This window comes from Colobus angolensis, unplaced genomic scaffold (genome assembly GCF_000951035.1).
Source record: "Colobus angolensis palliatus isolate OR3802 unplaced genomic scaffold, Cang.pa_1.0 Scaffold51, whole genome shotgun sequence".
Taxonomy (NCBI): domain Eukaryota; kingdom Metazoa; phylum Chordata; class Mammalia; order Primates; family Cercopithecidae; genus Colobus; species Colobus angolensis.
The window spans coordinates 10,241,031-10,261,179 of NW_012118599.1; the positions used below are offsets into that span (position 1 = coordinate 10,241,031).

The window sequence follows — 20,149 nt, forward strand, 5'->3', positions numbered from 1 at the left end:
CTCCCTGAGATGCCGAAAACCTGTGAGTAACTGCATGCTCCCTGAGATGCTGAAAACCTGTGAGTAACTGCATGCTCCCTGAGATGCTGAAAACCTGTGAGTCTGCTTGCTTTCTCAACGGGGAGGCTCGTGGTCTGGGACAAGTTCTCAGCCCTGGTCACCAGCTGCCTGGAAATGGACTCAGTGCTGTTGAAGGGGCATGGTGCGAATAAGCCCAGCCTTTAGGGCTGTGGGCTGTATAGGAGCAGGGTGAGACCTGTGACTGCAGGCTTTTCCCCACTTCCTTGGCAAGCTGTATAACTCAGCAGAGGCAGCCATAATCCCTCCTGGAATATAACTCCACTAGACTGGGAACCACACCCCCATCCCCTACAACAAACAAAGAAAACTACAGACCAATATCCCTTGGTATCCCCTAATATGTTCATACATGCAAAAATCCTCAACAATGTACCGGTGAACTGAATCAAACAGCATGTCAAAAAGATAATTCAACATGATCAAGTGAGTTTCATACCAGGGATGCAGGGATGGTTTCACATACACAAGTCAATAAATGTGATACACCACATAAAGAGAATTAAAAACAAAATTCACATGATCATCTCAATAGATGCAGAAAAAGCATTTGACAAAGTCCACCATCCCTATATGATTAAAACCTTCAGCAAAATTGGCAGAGAAGGGACTACCTTAAGGTAATAAAAGTCATCTACAACAAACCCACAGTCAACTTTATGGTGAATGACAAAATGTTGAAAGCATTTCCTCTGAGAACTGGAACAAGACAAAGATGCCCTCTGTCACTACTTCTATTCAACATACTACTGGAAGTCTTAGCCAAAGCAATCAGACAAGAGAAAGAAATAAAGGGCATCCAAATCAGTAAATAGGAAGTCAAATTATCACTGTTTGCTGATGATAAGATTGTATACCTAAAAAACCCTAAAGTCTCATCCAAAAAGCTCCTAGAACTGCTAAATAAATTCAGTAAAATTTCAGGATACAAAATTAATTTACACAAATCAGTAGCTCTGCTAAACACTGACAGTGACCAAGCTGAGAATCAAATCAAGAACTCAACCCCTTTCACAACAGCTGCAAAACATAAAATAAAATACTTAGGAGTATACTTAACCAAAGACTGAAAGACCTGTACGAGGAAAACTACAAAACACTGGTGAAATAAATAATAGATGACACAAACAAATGGAAAGCTATCCCATGCTCATGGATGAGTAGAATCAATATTGTGAAAATGACCACAATTGCCAAAAGCAATCTACAAATTCAATACAATTCCCTTCAAAATACCACCATCATTCTTCACAGATCTAGAAAAACAGTCCTAAAATTCATATGGAACCAAAAAAGAACCCACATAGCCAACTTAAGACTAAGCAAAAAGAACAAATCTGGAGTCATCACATTACCCAACTTCAAACTATACTATAAGGCCATAGTCATGAAAACAGGAAAGTACTGATATAAAAATAGACACATAGACCAATGGAACAGAATAGAGAACACAGAAATAAACTCCAATACTTGCAGCCAACTGATCTTCAACAAAGCAAACAAAAACATAAAGTGGGGGAACGACATCCTATTCAACAAACGGTGCTGGGATAGTTGGCAAGCCACACGTAGAAGAATGAAACTAGATCCTCTTCTCTCACCCTACATAGAAATCAATTCAAGATGGATCAAAGGTTTAAATCTAAGACCTGAACCCATAAAGATTCTAGAAGGTAAAATCAGAAAAACACTTCTAGACATTGGCTTAGGCAAAGACTTCATGACTAAGAAGCTAAAAGCAAATGCAACAAAAACAAAGATAAATAAATGGGACTTAAATAAACTCAAAAGTTTCTGCATGGCAAAAGGAATAATCAGCAGAGTTAATAGACAACCCACAGAGTGGGAGAAAAATCTTCACAATGTATATGTTCAACAAAGGACTAATATCTAGAATCTATAAAGAACCCAAACAAATTAGCAAGAAAAATACAAACAAACAATCCCATCAAAAAGTGGGCTAAGAACATGAATAGACAATTTCAAAAGAAGATATATAAAAGGCCAACAGACATATGAAAAAATGTTCAACATTACTAATTATCAGGGAAATGAAAATCAAAACTACAGTGTGATACCACCTCACGCCTATAAGAATGGCCATAGTTAAAAATAAAAAAATATATACACTAGTGTGGATGCATGAAAAGGGAACACTTTTACACTGTGGATGGGAATGTAAACTAGTACAATGACTATGGAAAACAGTGTGGAGGTTCCTAAAAGAACTAAAAGTAGATCTACTATTTGATCCAGCAACCCCACTACTAGGTATTTATCCACCCAGAGAAAAAGAAGTCATTATACGAAAAAGATGCTTGCACACAAATGTTCATAGCAGCACAATTTGCAACCGAAAAAATATGGAACCAGCTCAAATGCCCATCATATATATATGTGTGTGTGTGTGTGTATGTATATGTGTGTATATATATATATATATATATATATATATATAAATGGATGGAGTTGGAGACCATTATTCTAAGTGAAGTAACTCAGGAATGGAAGAAACAAACATTGTATGTTCTCACTCATATGTGGGAGCTAAGTTATAAGGACGCAAAGGCAAAAGAATGGTACATGGACTTTGGGGACTCAGGGGAAAGGATGGGGTGTGGCAAGGGATAAAAGACTACACTTCGGGTACAGTTCTTGGGTGATGGGTGCACCAAATCTCAGAAATCACTGCTAAAGAACATATTCATGTCACCAAAAATAAATAAATAAATCACACATGGCCAGAACCAGACAACTGCTGCAGGCAAAGCCTGGAGGCAGCAATGGAAACTGCATTGTGAAGGAGTGAGGAAATATCCCCAAGTGGAGCTGAAGACACAATAATACAGCATCACAACAGATAGTGGCTTTTCTTCCCAATCTATTGGTTGACATAAACACCATTGAAGAAAAACGGCTTCTTCCTTGATACATCATTTAGTTCTTCTTAGAAATAAATAACTATAAAGAGCAAATTTATATCTACAACTGTTCAAAGTCTAGCAACAAAGTACTACAACTTAGAACAGTACTCTTTAAAGGGTCAAGTTTATACTTCAATAAAGCTGACTTTTAAAAAAGTACTCTAATTTAAAACATGACCTAAACCTAAAAATAGTATTGAAATAGATTTCCCTGAAGCCAAGACATATCCAAATAATTCATTCTGTACAGAGTATGCTAAAAATGTTATATAATTTAAAAATTCACAGTGAACAATTTGATTTTCCATTTAGTTTCTTTCCAATTTCTTCTTTTCACATTTGAAAGAGATGTGTCGCTTTTTAGAAACCAAAGTATGCATGATTTTCACTCTGTAAAATTTCATACCAACCCGTTAAACTGTTGAAATATGATATATGAGCTCTCTCCTTCATAGGGCTTGAAATCTACACAGGACTTGAGGCGGAACATCTCAAAGGCATACAGAATGGCTCCTTTAGCATTCAGCCCTGCAGACATCAGTGAAAATATCAATGAGCATTAGTTTAAACCTTGGATAATATCTATAACTTATAGTTTAGAGAAAAACATGCTACCACATGAAATCCACAGAGGTGTATGATAGATTTTTTGTTAATAAATAGATTTCCTGGTAACTAAAACTGCAAAATTGGTTATGGACATCTGCAAACTTAGTTGTGGACATAAACATTAAGTGCATACCTTGAATGCACAATGCAAATGTGTCTACAAAATAAGAATACTCATATGTGTATATGGCTAAATAAAATAATAAAATAACTTCAACACTTTCTCCCTTTCCCTTTCCCCCACTGAAGCAGAGATTTAGAGTGCATTGCCTCAGGAGAGTCACATAGCAGAGCAGAAAACAAAAGTGGCTTGTGAGTAGCTCTGGCTTTAGTAGACATAGATAAAGTACCTTAGAGAAAGGCAGTGAGATAGTGTTCCTTACCCCAATCTAAAAAGATGTTCTCTCTTTCTGGAGGAGGAAAGCAGAGCTTAGAGAGGTTTGTGGGTTCTGAGAGCATAAGAAGCACATACGGTATTTTACCCTGATTCCCAGAAAGATGCCTAGGAGATGGCAAGACCAGACAGCTAGTACTGCACACAGCCTTAGAAAAGATTTCTGTAACCCAAGCTCAGTACCCAAGCAGCAGAAGACTAGTGGACTTGAAGTGGCAGGAAAAATAGATGCTGACTAGTAACCTGTGGGGGCAAATGACCAAAGATCAAATGCCTTTCATTTCACCTAGCATGCATGCACTTTGGCATTGTAAGACAAAGATGGGGTAGAGAAGAAAGATACTCCAGAGGAACTGAGATTATGTTTTACTTTGTGTATATTTTCCCCTCCCATCAACTTACTGAAGGCTAGAATCTAAGTTAAAAGTTAAGCCAAGCTATATAAAATTAAATTATATTTCTTGCACATTTGATTTAGTGCTTTCTCTCAAAGAGTTTATAATTATTGGCCAGGAAATTACATTATATTTTTCTAGCCTTTATTTCATTAGATAAACTATCAAGTTGGAGCTTCCATAGCCTGCATGTCATAATATCATATCAAGATCATTAAAGAAATAGTCATGGGAATAGTCAATAAACTAATTGTGGAAACAACACAGATAACAACAACAAGAGCATTCATTACATCTGCTGGGAGATTTTCATGCACTTTTGCCTATTCTTCTTTTAACCCTGGATCAAATAATATGAGAAGAGTTAACTTTATTTATTCTGTTTTATTTTTTCTTTTGAGAAGAGTTAATTTCAGATACCAATGGCTGTGTGTATTAGAAGATAAGCATTAGAAGGCTACCTAGATTCAGTTTAAGAATCCTTTGAGAGAATCTCTGGTGCTCATAATGGTCAAGGAGCTTGAATCTAATTAATCCTCCCACAGATAACAGTTGTAAATTTGAAAAAATAAGAAAATAAACTCTTTAAATATGCTGGAAAATAGCTAAAGCAGGTGGAAAATGGAGAACTTTTTCTTAAAAAAAGGAAAATTTCACCAGGTAAGATTCACATTTATACAGCTTTTTGCATAAGGGCAAGTCTTAATTTCTTCAGTGTGAGAAAAAGAGAACTCAGGTATAAATCTGCAGTTGTATTTTCTTAACATACCACAGGGACAGGTTTGGGGCTGAGTTTTAACCTGAGTGTCTGAAAATCAAGGGAGGAAGTCCTGGAAAGGAAAGTCATGGTTGACAAGGAGGAGATTCATCCCAAAGTTTGTGGATAAGTGCCCCTTCAATCCTTGTCTAACTCATGAACTTTGCATAAATGGGAGAAGGCTCCAAGGCCCTTAATGGGAAGGAGCCATTGGAAGACTGAGCAACCTGAACAGATACATCAGTTGTTGCCCACTGCAGTGGAGGGACAATCTGGAGTTTGAGTCATGCAAAGTTACAGGGGCTGGGGAAACTCAGGCATTCCGTTGAAACCCCAGAGGGACTGTGACTTAACAGTCAAGACTGTGTTCCAGCACTAAGAGATTTGCCTTGAACCAAGGACAAACCACACAAAGCCTCCACAAATTCCAGATGATCATGCAGTAATTTAACTGCTCTAACAAAAATTAACACAATTCAGAGAAGAATGAGAATATGTATAATCACTACAATGTAATATAATGCCTAATATATAATCAAAAATTATGAGACCTGTGAAGGAACAGGAAACTGTTATCCATAGATAATATTAAAAGCAGTAACTAGAAAGAGAAACAGACCCCAAGATGACTAAAATGTTAGAATTAGCAGACAAACACTTTAAATCTCTATTATATACTTGTTAAAGAATTTAATGGAAAAAAAAGATGAATATGCAAATAATCTTAGCAGACAAATGGGAATTATATAAAAGAACCCAGTGAAAATTCTATCAGTATTATATCCAAAATAAAAAATTCACTGGATAATTTTAAAAGTTGACTGGCGACGATAAAAGAGACAGAGAGAAAAATGTTCAGAGAAATGAATAGAGCTTTAGTGACCAATGCAAAAAATACCACCCAGTCTAAGATATGTGCAGTTAGAGTCTCTGATGGATAGGCGACGCACAGAAAAATATCTGAGCAAATAACGGCTTAATATTTTTCAGATTTGATTATTTAAAAATCACCTAAAAATATAAGAAACTTGGTGAGCCCAAGCAGGATGAATAAAAAGAAAATCAACATACGTATATCATAATCAAACCATTATAAAAACAAAAATAAAGAGGACATATGAAAGGAACTAAAGAAAAAAGACATTACATACAGGAGAACAACAATATGAAAGATGGATGATTTCTTATCAGACACTGGAGAAAAGAAACAGTGTATCTGGAGCAAAATATTTGCAAAATATATATCTGACAAAAGACATATCCAAAATATATAAAGAACACTTACAACTCAATACTAAATAACAAATAACCCAATTTTTTAAATGGGTTAACAGAGAAGATATTTTACAAGGGAAGATATACAAATGACCAATAACTAACTTTAAAGAAGATCAACATTGCTAGTCATCAGGGAAATAAAAATCAATAAATTAATAAAATAGCACTACATGCCCAAAAGAATGGCTAAAATTTAAAAAATTGACAACACCAGATGTTAGCAAAGACATGGTGTAAATGAAACTCGCATACATTGTTTGTGGTTGTGTAAAATGGTACCAGCACATTGAACGAGGTCTAACACTAAACCTACACCTATACTATAACCCAGCAATTTTATTCTTAAAGTATTTACACCAGAGATATGAAAATATATTTTAAAAAAGAATATGTGCAAGACTGTTCATAATACCTTTATTCATAATAGCCAAAACATAGATTCAATCCAAGAGAATGGTAAAACAGGCTGTGACATACTCAATTCAATGAAATGACACTCAGTAACAAAAAAAGAACAAATTACTGATAAACACAGTAACATTGATGCATCCCAATAACACTTTACTGAGTAAAAAGAAGCCTTAATCAAGAGTATATAACATATGATTCCATTTATATGAAATTCTAGAAGAGGTTAAATTCACATATGAAGAAAAAAGAAAAAATAGAACAGTGGCGCTTTTTTTTCTGGAAAAGTGAGAATGACTTGGAAGGGCCATAAAAGAATTTTCTGGAATGATAAAAATGTTTCATCTCTTCATAGGAAGTTAGGTTTCAGAGGTATATATATTATAAACATGTTCCATCTCTTGATAGGAATGTGGATTACATAGGTGCATATCTCTTTAAGAACTCATTGAATTGTACATCTAAGGCCCATGCATTTTACCACATATATATTTTATGTTAAAGGGAACTATACACAAATATTGAACTGTAGTTAATTACATGCATACTGAAGTGACTGGGGTAAAGTTTACTAGTGTCTGAAAGCAACTTTGAAATGCATCAAAAATACAGTGGATTCATACAGTGATATTAGGATGGATAGATGAGATAAAGCAAATAAAACTGTTAATTGTAATCTAGGTTGTGCGTATGTGAGTGTTCGCTGCACAATGCTTTTAACTTTTTGATTATTTAAAAGTTTTTATAATCAAATGTTGGAAAACAAAAAGACATTGCATTAAAACTGAAAAATGTTAAAATAATAATTTTAACACTACTCTAAACCCAAATTCTATTTCCAGTTAAAATATTCTCAAAATGGAGGCAAAATAAAGATCATTTTCAGGTAAAATAAAAACCAGAATTTGTCATCAACAGATCTGCTTTATAAGAAATGCTAAAGGAAGTTCTTCAAACTGAAGAGAAATGATACTAGATAAAAATTCAAATTTACAGGAGCAATGAAGAGCACCAGAAATTGCAAATATAAAAGTAAATATAAAGACTGTCTTGTTTTTCATTAATTACTTTAAAAGACAACTGTTTAAATCAAAAATCCTAACACTATAATGTGAGACTCATGAAGCATAAGATGGAAAATACTAAACAATAAAGGGCAGGGGTATAAATGGAATTATAATATTGTAAAATGCTTGCATAGTAGTAAGGATAAGGACAATATTTTTAAAAATTTAAACACACTTTTATCCCATCCATGAATGAAAATATTCACAAGATAAATTATGAAGTATCCATTAATACACTAAACTTTAATAAGCATACACCGTATCAAAATTTGAAGAAAGCAGTAAAGCAGTGCTTTAAATAAAATTTATAGCGTTAGTAGCCATGTCGTAGAATATATTACATCAGAAAAAATGAAGATTTAAAATAAGTGATATGAATTTTCATCTTAAGAACATAGAAAAGAGCAAATTAAACCTGAAATAAGTAGGAGAAAGGAAATAATAAAGTTAACAGAGAGCAACTAAATAGAAAGCAGGGAAGCAAGAGAAAATTAACAAATCAAAAGTTGATTCTGTAAAAATATTAATAAAATCAATAAGCCCCTAGCAGGACATGTCAAGAGAAAAAGAGGAAACACACAAATTGCCAATATCAAGAATGAAATAGGAATATTACTAAAGATTCTACAGACATTATAAAGATAATGAGATATTATGCCAATATTTTGACAACTTAGTTGAAATAGTTATCAAATTTTGTCAAATGCTTTTTCTGCATCTATTAAGGTAATCTTAATTTTTTATTACTGAAAAATACAATTTAATAAAAGCAGCATAATAGAAAATAAGAAAAATTGTGTAATTATTACATAAATTGAATTCATTATAAAAATACTATCCCACAAAAAAAAATCCATTACTTGGTTATTTTAGTGGTGAATTTTACCAACATTTGAGAAAGAAAAAATTTTAATCATACACAAACTTATTCAAAAGATAAAAGAAGAGGAAACATTTTCAAGATGGTTTTGAGATCTACATAGCTTTATTACTAAAGCCTAATAAAGATATTACAAAAAAGTAAATTAGAAACCTATACTTTTTATGAATATAAACACAAAAATCTATAACAAAATATTACCAAATGGGATCCAGCAAAATATGAAAAGGGTAATACATCATAACCAAGTAGAGCTCATCTGAGAAATGCAAAGTTGGTTTAGCATTCAAATTTGATGTTATTTACCATATTACACGATAAGGAATAAAAAGTATAGTTATCTAAATTGTTGCAGGAAAAGCATTTGATACACTGTAACAACTATTCATGATGAAAATATGCCATCTGACAAAGGGCATCTGTGGAAAACATTCATGTCCCACATGAATGAAGTATTGAATACTACCACTAAAACAAGCCAATGAGGCAAAGATGTCCACTCTTACCACTTCTATTCAACATGGTAATGAAGGTCCTAGCCAGAACAGTAAGACAAGAAAAAGCAATACATGGTGTAAAAATTGGAAAGGAACCAGTAACACTGTCTATACTGATAGGCAAGAAGAATTTTTATTAAAAGTCCTAAAAAAAATCTACAAATCAACAATTAAAGTTAATGAGTAAATTTAGCAAGGTAACAGGATACAAAATCAATATATAAAACTCCATTGTATTTTTATGTATTAGCAGAAAACATTAAGTGGTAAAAAAATTTTTAAATTTCATTTTAATAGCATCAAAAATATAAAATGCTTAGATACGAATTTACCAAAGACACGCAAGATCTCTACACTGAAATTTATGAAGCGTGGATTAGAGAAATTAAAGAAGACTAAAATAAATGGATAGATGTACCATGTTTATGGATTATAGGACTCAATATTTTTAAGATATTAGTTTTCTACAAATTTATGTACAGAATCAACACATTCCTATCAAAATCCCAGCAGGCTTTTTAGAGAAACTGATTATAAAATATACATGAAAACGCAAAAGATCTGGAGTAGGCTAAACTGTCTTGAAATTGGAGAGCAAAGCTGGAGCACTCAATTCAAGGTTAACTGTAAAGCTAGAGCAATCAACACAGTGATTTTTGACATGATGATGGACAAGTAGAATAAGAGAAGAAAATAGAGATACCAGATCAAGAGATAAGGAGTCTTGGAAAACTTGGCAAACAAGACTCTTGCAAAGAGTACTCAATGAGAAAAGCAAAGTTTTACAGCAAATGTTGCTAGAACAACTGGGCTAATAAATACCAATCAACCAATCTCAAGCTCTTCATCTTGTTGTACATAAAATTAGTTTGCAATCAGTTATAGACAAAAATTGAAACCACACAACTTCAAAAAATATTGGAATATATCTTTGCGACTTGGTTTAAGCACAGATTTCTTAGAATGTAAAAACGCAAACTATAAGTTAAAAAATTGATAAATCACACTTTATCAGCATTTAAAGCTTTTGCATTTCAAAATTCACTGCTTGAAAAACAAAAACAAATAGGTAAGTAACAGACTAACAGAAAATATTTATAATACATCTATCTGACAAAGGGCTTTAGCCATAATATATAAAATCCTACAAATAATAAAAAGACAAACAATATAATTTTTAAAACTCATGAAGGAGTTGGACAGACCTTCATAAAAGAAGATACAAAAACAGCCAGTGGCATACTGAAATGTGCTAAATATCACTAATCATTAGGGAAATGCAAATTAAAATCATAGGGAGATACCATTTTACAACTACTAAAATGGCTATAATTACAAAGATTAATGCTATCAATGTTAGTGAAGATGTGGAGCAAATGAAACACTCATATATTTTCAGGAGAAGTGTGCAATGGCACAGCCACTTTGGAAAACAGTTTGGTGTTTTCTTACACAGTCATCCATGTGACCAAGCAATTATATTCCTAGGCATTTACCAAAGATAAATAAAAAATGTATTCACATAAACTTGTACAAGAATTATCACAACAGTTTTCTTCATAGTAGCCCCAACAGAAAAGTGGACAATGATTTACAGTATATTAATGTAAAGAAATATTACTGAGTAGTTAAAAAAAAAAGATTTAACTGTTGATCCACAACAATATGGAAGAACTGTAAAAAGTCAAAGAAGCCGGACACACAGTATTTATAAAATAAATGTTATGGTATATGAGCTCATTTATCTGTAAATCAACTGTAAATCCAGAAAAACTAATCCATGGGGAAAAATCAGAATGGTGGTTGTCTCTTAGGGAGTGGGAATGGGAACTGCCTAGAAAGGAACTTTATGGAATGAGGGAAGTGTACATTTTATAGGCATATGTGTTTGTCAAAAGCCTTATATACTGATTTGTGTATTTCACTCTATGTAAATTTAACTTGAATAAAACAATTCTATGCAAATATTGAACTCTAGTTAGAAAGTTTGATTTCACAGTGGTCTGGGTCTGGGCATCTGAACTTTAACACTAAAGGTGACCTTCACATGGTGTTGCTTGAGAGATACTACTGTATCCTTACTACCTTTATCTTATGTCAGATCACTTGTCTCAAATCACTCTCAAATATAATTTCTTACCTACCTTGCAGCTAGAGAGACCATACCACTTAAGCTGTGGTCTGCATGGGGACCAAGAGCATCAGCATCACTGGAGGACCATTGGACATGCAACATCTCACGCACCAACTCTGACCTACTCTGTAGGTTAACAAGCTCCTCATATGAATCCTATGCACATTAAAGTCTAAGAAGCACTGCCTTACACTTCACAGAGGCAATGGTGAAGGTTACATAAAATATTAGATGAAGGCACAGTGCCTGGCACATAATAAGGTGGCAGAGATGTGACAACCAGGATAAAAGAACCTGTAATGGGAAAGAACCCCTTTTAAAGTTGGTGTTTCTTAAATCATGTTCCATTAATTATTGGTGTTCCATGAATTTGCAAGGCAAACACTGGAGAAAATAACTCAATTTTCCAAGAATTAGTTCAGAACAACAACATTTGTTTATATCTAGCTGTTCTCCATAAAAAGGGATTCGAGGCAGCACTGATAAAGAGGATGGAAAATATTGAAACATAATCTACACCTGCTGAGACTATAAGCAGCCTAGCAGCCCAACAAGATGAAGCAACCTTGTCCTGGGTTTCCCTCTTCACTCTAATCTTGTCCATCTGTCTAAGCAGGTGGGGCCTTGTAGGCATTGAGTCATCATGGCTGCTCAGCTGTCAGTCAACTGCTTGAGGGTGCCTACATGGGGCTTCTAATATTTATTTATTTCTACCGGCTGTTAGTTCTATACACAATCTTAGCTAAAAGGCAGAGAAGTGATTCTACTAGTCATTATTTCTAACAATGAGTAAAATGTACCATATTCAGATCTTTTTCTCAAGAGAGAAAAGAGTAGACATTAATAACATCAAGAAAAAAGGATTGTGAACATATGAAATATGGACTTTTCTATTTCTCAAAGTGTGGCATGTTTCTCTTGTAACAAAAAGAGAAGAAATCAATATGCTGAAAATAGTATCCTCACACTACATTTAGATTCACCTAAACAAAGTGCAAACTTTGCCTTGCTCTGATGCAAACTATATTTCATTGGGTTTTTGCTCTTTCATTTTGCTCCTGGTTATACTAATACTTTAATGTGTGTTGCATTTTAAAAGTTATTCTTGGATACTGTGTATCTCAGACTGGTTAAGCAGCACTGATTTTGATGTAATGTCATGTCTTTTTCCCCATGAGATAAAGATTCGTCAGGACTTGAAAACCCTCTTAGACCCTGGTGGTTACTCCCAATGTGAAGCCCATGAGCAGGCTGAGAGGGGAGAGAGAGTTAAACCAAAAACTTCTAATTAAGAGCAATTAATATTACCCAAATTATCAGCCAAGATGTAAGGAATGGGGAATTTCCACCTGGTGTTTGGGTCTCTCAGGCCATTTCTGGAGTTCTGTGAAAACAAAGGTAAAGGTGAGTGGGAAGCCTAGTCCTCAAGGTCACCTTGACCTCCTCCTTCAATAAACTCTCACACAGCAAACAGTCCATCACACAATTCAAACAGTTTAGTGGCAATTTCTCTTCTGATTATGAAAGCAATAGAAGTCCCTTGAGAGATAATTTGGAAAAATCAGAGAAATGATTAAGAACAAAACAAAGGGGGCCTGCAATCCCAGGAAAATTGAATAGATAAACCATTTAATTATTTTAGACTCTTTTGTGCTGTTTACTTATTTTCCCTCTGTTTTTGTCCTTACCAGTTATAGTGGAACTCCTCACTGGAACAGATTATAGATGAGATTTCTCTTATCTCCTTCACAGTGCCCATCGCAGGGCTGGCCACAGAGCAGAGACTGACACCCAATGGTACTGTCTGTCCTGAGGAACTTACTGCATCTTTGACAGATACTTACCTGCAAGAGGATGTCCCCTTGAAAGAGGTCCAAGCCTGCAGCTGGAAATGGAATTTTTTTAAAAAAACAATATTTGAGCGAACATTATTAAAAGGCATCTTTCATAATAAAATTAATCTTTGCCATTATAAATCTTTGAATATTAGTCTTTATGTGGCAAAACTTTTTGAAACAATGCAAAAATTCCAGTTGAGCAAATATGAATGGCCAATGAGTATCACATATTGTCATAGCCTCTGTTTTCAATTTTGGAACAATAAATCTTGTCTAAGAATCTTAAAAGTAAGAGATAAGTTAGAAGGGATTTTATTGATCACTGACTATAAAAAAGGGATTTGAGGCAGCACTGATAAGGAGGATGAAAACTATTGAGAGAATGGCTGGGGGTGGTGGCTCACGCCTGTAATCCCAGCACTTTGGGAGGCCGAGGTGGGCGGATCACCCGAAGTCAGGAGTTTGAGACCAGCCTGGCCAATGTGGTGAAACCCTTTCTCTACTAAAAGTACAAAAATTAGCTGAGCTTGGTGGTGCACACCTGTAGTCCCAGCTACTGAGGACGCTAAGGCAGGAGAATTGCTCAAACCCAGGAGGTGGAGGTTGCAGTGAGCCTGATCGCACCACTGCACTCCAGCCTGGATGACAGAGCCAGACTCCATCTCAAAAACGAAAAGAAAAATATTGAGAGAAATGGAGAAAAAAATAGAGTCCAGCGACATGAAGTGATGTACTATGTAATCCAGGGGCCAAGTGAGCATCGAAATTCCTGCCTTCCCATTCAGGGCTCTTTCTGCCCCTGTACCATTCTGCCTCTTGTCCCAGGGTAAATGAATGTATTCTGCTCTTTCCCATGAAAAAACGATGATACCCTCCAAAACCAAGCTCAAGGTGCTGCCCACGTCATAAGGAAGACCAGAGGATTGTGGACAGATCCATTCAAAACCATACCTCCAAACATCTGTTCTCAGGTGCTTAGCAGAATACACTCTCCCACTGCTGGTATTGCTTAATCCTGGCCTCATCCTGTTTCAGTAAGCAAGATTCTTAAAAGTGAAGATCTTTGTGGGAAAATTTCTCAAGCATTAAAAGAGTATCACTTATCATAACTCTCATGTGACAAGCAACATTTTCTGTAAAATGCAACAACTTCAGACAGAATCACTGGATTGTACTTCATTCTGAGGACAGCCCTGATTTACAGGCCGGGAAACCAAAGCAGAGATTAATTACCACAGTCTCACGAGCCAACAGAGGCCCCATTTGGCAAAGCCAATGGCTCATTCAGGAAGCAGCTCCATTTATGCATAGGACACCAAGGAGGTGTTAGGTATTAGCAGGCATCATGATTTCATTTGCCAGTGACTAACTAGAGCTATCCCAGCATCACTCCCTTCCTCATGCACACATTTGCTGGATTGCTTAACCTCCTTAGCCCTGACCTATTCCTATGCTAGCAGTGCAATTAAACAACCACAAACAGTAATGACATCACTGTACCACTGTCAGTAGGACCCAGATTTGAATAATCTTTTAAATAAAAGGACTTTGTTCTGGTCCATCTATTCTTTCATTGAGAATAGTTCTACTATTTGTTTGTCCTGAGCAAAAATCTGTATTTCCTGACACCTGGCCTGGATTATAATGGAATTGAGGGAGCTCTTCCAGAGTGAAGTGAATGAGCCCACTCAGATTTTGGCCCCAGTGGTCAGTGAGAATGGATGGGGTCATGGGGGGCAGGGAGAACTTCCCAAAGAAGTGCACATCCAGTGAAAGCAAGCCTCAATCTATTCATTACCCAATTTGTTCATGTGGTGCGCACTTGTTAAATGCCTAATGTGTCTGAAGCATTTTTCTAGATGCTAGGACATAGCAGAGAATAAAACAAAGTCCTTAAGGAGATGACACTCTTGATTGGGGGAAGAGGGAGACATACAAATAAACAAATAACTGTAAAATATGACAAATGGTGAAAAGTACAATAAAAAAGAAACAAACGAAAGGTAAGGTGGGAAAGAGTGCTGGGGTGAGATAGGTTTGCTATTTTATTAAAGAGTGGTCAGGGAGGGCCCCCCAGAGGTGGTGGCATTTTAGCAGAAATATGATAGAGTAAGGGAATGAAGGAAGTGTGGTGGAGGTAAAGGCAACATCAGATAGAAAGGTCCTGTGGCAGGAAAGCCTTGATGTCTTGGGGCAGTGGTCCTAAACTCGAGCATCAGAGTCCCCTGGAAGGCTTGGTCAACACAGGTTGATGAGCCCCCACCCTTGGATTTCTGGTTCATTAAGTCTGGGGCGAGGCCTAAGAATGTTCATTCCTAGGAAGTTTACTGATGCTGCTGGCTGGGGGACAGCACATTGAAAATCACTTCCTTAGAGGAGTAGCTGTGCAGTCAGGGTGGCTGGAGAGCTCAAGTGGGAAGAGGAAGAGTAGTCACAAATCCTGTTTCAGCAGATCGACTCACACTCTAATGTGCATAGAAACCACTTGGGTCTGTCAAATGAGAGATGCTAATTTGGTAGGTCTGGGGTGGATCCTCAAATGCGGCATTTCCAAGAGAAAGCTCTTGAGTGACACAAGTCACTTTGGCCTGTGGAACACACTTTGGGAATCAAGGCTCTAAGGCCTTTACTTTGTGTTGGAGGAGAAGTCATTAGAAGGTTGGAGCAGAGAAATGACATGATCTGAAGGATATTAAAGGAAGAGTTCTATGTTGTGCAGAATAGTCTGCAGGGAGCAAAGGCAGAAAAGGAAGCACAGTTATGAGGCCCCTCAAAGGACCAGGTCGGATATGAGGTGGCTGACCAAGATGGGGACAGTAAAAGTGCTGAAAAGTCTCAACTGTGGTATGATTTGAAAGTAGATCTAGGCCGGGCATGCCGGTGGCTCATGCCTGTAATTCCAGCACTTTGGGAGGATGAGGTGGGCGGATCACAAGGTCATGAATTCAAGACCAGCCTGACCAACATGGAGAAACCCTGTCTCTACTAAAAATACAAAAACTAGCCTTGCGTGGTGGTGGACACCTGTAATCCCAGCTGCTTGGGAGGCTGAGGCAGGAGAATGCCTTGAACCCAGGAGGCGGAGGTTGCAGTGCGCCGAGATTGCGCCACTGCACTCCAGCCTAGGTAACAGAGCAAGACTCCATATCTTGGGAAAAAAGAAAGAAAAAAGAGAAGAGAAGAGAAGGGAAGGGAAGGGAAGGGAAGGGAAGGGAAGGGAAGGGAAGAAAGGAAGGAAGGGAGGGAGGGAGGGAGGGAGGGAGGGAGGAAGGAAGGATCAAGTAGATCTAATAGCATCTGCTGACAGATTTTGCATAAGGTATGACAGAAAGACAAGAGTTAGGGGCAACTCTAAGATTCTGAGCTTAAAATCTAGAAGGAGTGAGTTACATTTACTGAAATGAAAAGGACTGAGAGGAGCAGGTCTTGGGATGGAGGATAAATGTTAAGTCAGCCTTGTGAGGCAAAAAGAAGATGGTGAAAGGTGGCAATTTTCTCTATATGATTTTCACCATCAATTTACAGTGTTAGAATCTGGCCATATGGCTAACCCAATCAATCCTGGTGGCTTGGTTGAAATGGCCTAAAAAAAAGATTACATGGTAATGAGATTTCTTCACTGGGGTCAAAGTTCAGAGGTGGTGGTGGGCCTGAAGAGTACAAAATGGCAAAGAGGTAAAGAATTAATTTTTATTAGATAGATAAGGATGAGATTAGAAAAACTCTAAAAATTCAAATCCCAGCCCTGTTGTAAAATACATCAGATTCTCTGAACTGTTTATACAATGGCTGACTCTAAAAAGAGATATTTTAGTGCCTGGCTGTGAAGTCTTGGCACTCATTCATGCATTCACCCATTTACCTTCCTAAACTATTTCTGCTCTGCCTATGCAGCCATTCTCCAGCTATTCCAATTAAATATCAACTAACTGGCTTCTCTGTGAGTGAGAGAAAGCCAGAAAAATTGACCCTTAGGTATAGGTATTTTCATTTTGTAGTCTTCAGATAGCACTGAGCTATTAAGGTACGGGCTGCAAGATCTGGAAGAGAGCCCCGTCACTGCTACCTATGATCCTGAGCAGGTCACTCTAACCATGAGAAGCCACTTGCTCCTCCCCCCAGAAAATGAAAACAGCACTTACTCCACAACAAGACTGGACAAATAAAAGTATCATGGCCAGGGGAAGGGTTGGGTTTTGTTTCCCCACTAAATATAACCACAGGCTTATTCTTATATTTTTCTTTAACAATCAGAATAATTATCTATTTGCTTTCCTTTTCTTCCAAATACAAATTGGAAAAATAAATTTTTTATAAAGAGAAAGTTGTTATGTATCTAGATCCATTGAGGACTCCCTAGCTCTCCTAGAATGTCTGGTCTAACTGTCTTCTCTTTCCACATTTTTATCTTTCAGAAAATGCAATTTCTCACAAAGCATCAATAAATATCTTTCCCCCAAAGAATCACAATACAGTATTATGAAGGAAAGTGCTTTTCAGTAATCCCATCACTGGGTTTTAAGTAATTTCAATACTTCAATAATGCAAAAATTGAGCTCACCTAAATTGATTTCTGAAATATCCTTCTGTTCACCAAAGTCTGCATCATGTACTGTTAAAAGTGAGGAAAAAAAAAAATATTGTTAGCTTTGCTGAACGAGAAAACTTTAAAAACACTCTCTGTGCATTTGAACTAATTCTTACCATTTTCTTTAGGAAGATACTTAATCTGAAAAAAAAATAAATATACAGAAAATGGATAACGTATACTAGAATTAATATTTCTAAATATCCAAAAAGCAGGACTCTACTTACCGATACAGCTGCTATGTGGGCAAAAAACAAGGTAAAAAAGAGAATGCATGTGGATCTAGTCCAAGCCATTGCTGCGAGTGAGCTGATTTTAGCAGACACCTTGTCATAAATACCTTTTAGACTTTACCCTGACGGTTGTATTAGAAACTTTGACCCTTCCATATGTACCGTAGTGCTAAAAAAGGTAGTCAAAGATAACAGCATTGACTCTTTCGAGGACAGACACTAAGTTTACCTTAAATGCTTAAGCTTCAGAGACTGGGGAAAAGTTTGAAAAATTAATACTGAAATGAGCATATAAGAAGTAATAACATTCCTATAGGGCAGCAATAGCCATTCATATAATATAACAGAAGATCCTCTTAACAATAAAAATTTAAAAAATTTAAAAATTTATTATTAAATATTTAATTCAAATAAAATATAAATTCAAATTTTATGGAACTGTTACAAAGCAATTATTGAAGGACATTAAAAAAACCTGACTCTTTCTATAGATATACATATATATGAAATATTAATAGATTATTTCAATATTAATCTATAAATTCATTTTCATTCTAGTAAAAAACCTAACAGGGTTTTCAGTGGAATTTGTCAAGCTGACAAATGGTTCATTTCACATGAAAGAGTAAACCTTGAGGAATAGATAAGAAAATTCTGAAAAGGATGAATAAAGAGAAAAGAATTACCCTAAAAGAATATCAAGAACTTTTGTAAAGTTACAGTAATTAGAGTGTAATAGTTCCAAAAATAAAGACAAAATGAATCTATAGCCTGGAATAGGTAGTATCCAAATAGATGCAAGCACATGTGGGGCTTTTGTGTATGAGAGGAACCAAACAGTCAAGAGGGAAATCCTGGTCTCTTTCATAATAATGTTGGAATAATTGCATTTCCATATGAGGAAAAACATTAAATGTTCATCTGACACCATTCACAAAAATAAATTCTAGATAGATTAAAAATGTAAATATGAAAATACAAACTTTGAAAAACAAAATATAGGAACCTATTTTTAACCTTGATTTCAAGAAAGATTGCTTGAACATGAAAAAAACATAGAAATTATAGAGGAAAAGAATAATATATTTGACTATATCAAAATTTAAACTTCTTCATGACAAAAACATAACATGATTAAAAGACAAGCCACAGATGAGAGACGATACGTATAGTGCATATAATTGAAGAAGAATAAATATTCAGGATATGTAAAGAATTTCTACAAATCAATAACAAGAAAAGAGATTATCTAAGGAAATAATGAACAAACAATATGAGTAGCTAATTCACAAAAAACCCAGATGGCCAATATACATGTAAAAAGGTTTTTAGCCTCATAAGTAATCAGAAAATATATAAATTCAAACAGCAGTAAAATACCCACCTCAAGCTAAGATTGGCATAAATTAAGAAGACTGACAATATCAAGTGTCAACAAGGAGGTAAGAAAATAGGAAATCTAGTAGGACATCAATTTGATGCTGTCTAATGAAGTTGAAATGTGTACAGTTCATAGGATAGAAACATCACTCCTAGGTCTATATGCTAAAGGAACTCACACATATGTGCATAAAATTCCACAGAATATATTCACTGAAGGTTTTTTGTGTTATAGTAAAGAATGGGGAAAATGTGTTTATACTAAAAGAAAAGATAAATTATGGAATATATTCAGTCATGCACAGGTAAATTAACAATTGGCTCTTTTAAAAAAAGTAAAAACAAACAAGCAACCAAACAAAACCAAGCCTTTATTTGTAGTGTTTGTTGATTTCCATGGTCAATTTCAAGCTACCAACATCATGTCACTGAATGCAGCGCTGGGAAGAGATGTACACAGCGGGCTCCATCTGCCCCAGCACAACACTAAATATATGCACACACCCACCTATTCTTGCTTGCACCAGGTATAAGAATCTTTGGTATTAGATCAATCTTCAAGGTCTAGAGCCTGCATCTCTCTACCTCAGACTTACTACTGGGCAGGTGGGCTAGTCTTGCTATCAAAAAAGCATTTCCTGTCACAAAAGACTTTCAGAAGGTGAACAGTAGAGCTTCTTGAGCTATAA

At 35.8% G+C, this 20,149-nt stretch overlaps 1 protein-coding gene across 1 annotated transcript in view; it reads right to left on the bottom strand.

Moving 5' to 3' along the window:
- Positions 1–18,179, bottom strand: part of MEP1A (meprin A, alpha (PABA peptide hydrolase)) — a 40,646-nt gene extending 22,467 nt beyond the window's left edge. Inside the window, exons 1-6 of the mRNA XM_011960281.1 lie at positions 18,075–18,179; positions 17,964–17,988; positions 17,821–17,871; positions 13,266–13,306; positions 12,730–12,805; positions 3,413–3,530 (exon numbers count right to left, since the gene is read on the bottom strand). Of these exons, the coding sequence (XP_011815671.1) occupies positions 3,413–3,530; positions 12,730–12,805; positions 13,266–13,306; positions 17,821–17,871; positions 17,964–17,988; positions 18,075–18,143 (380 nt within the window). The 5' untranslated portion in view covers positions 18,144–18,179. The remainder of the gene's footprint in view (positions 1–3,412; positions 3,531–12,729; positions 12,806–13,265; positions 13,307–17,820; positions 17,872–17,963; positions 17,989–18,074) is intronic.
- Positions 18,180–20,149: the final 1,970 nt, after the last annotated feature.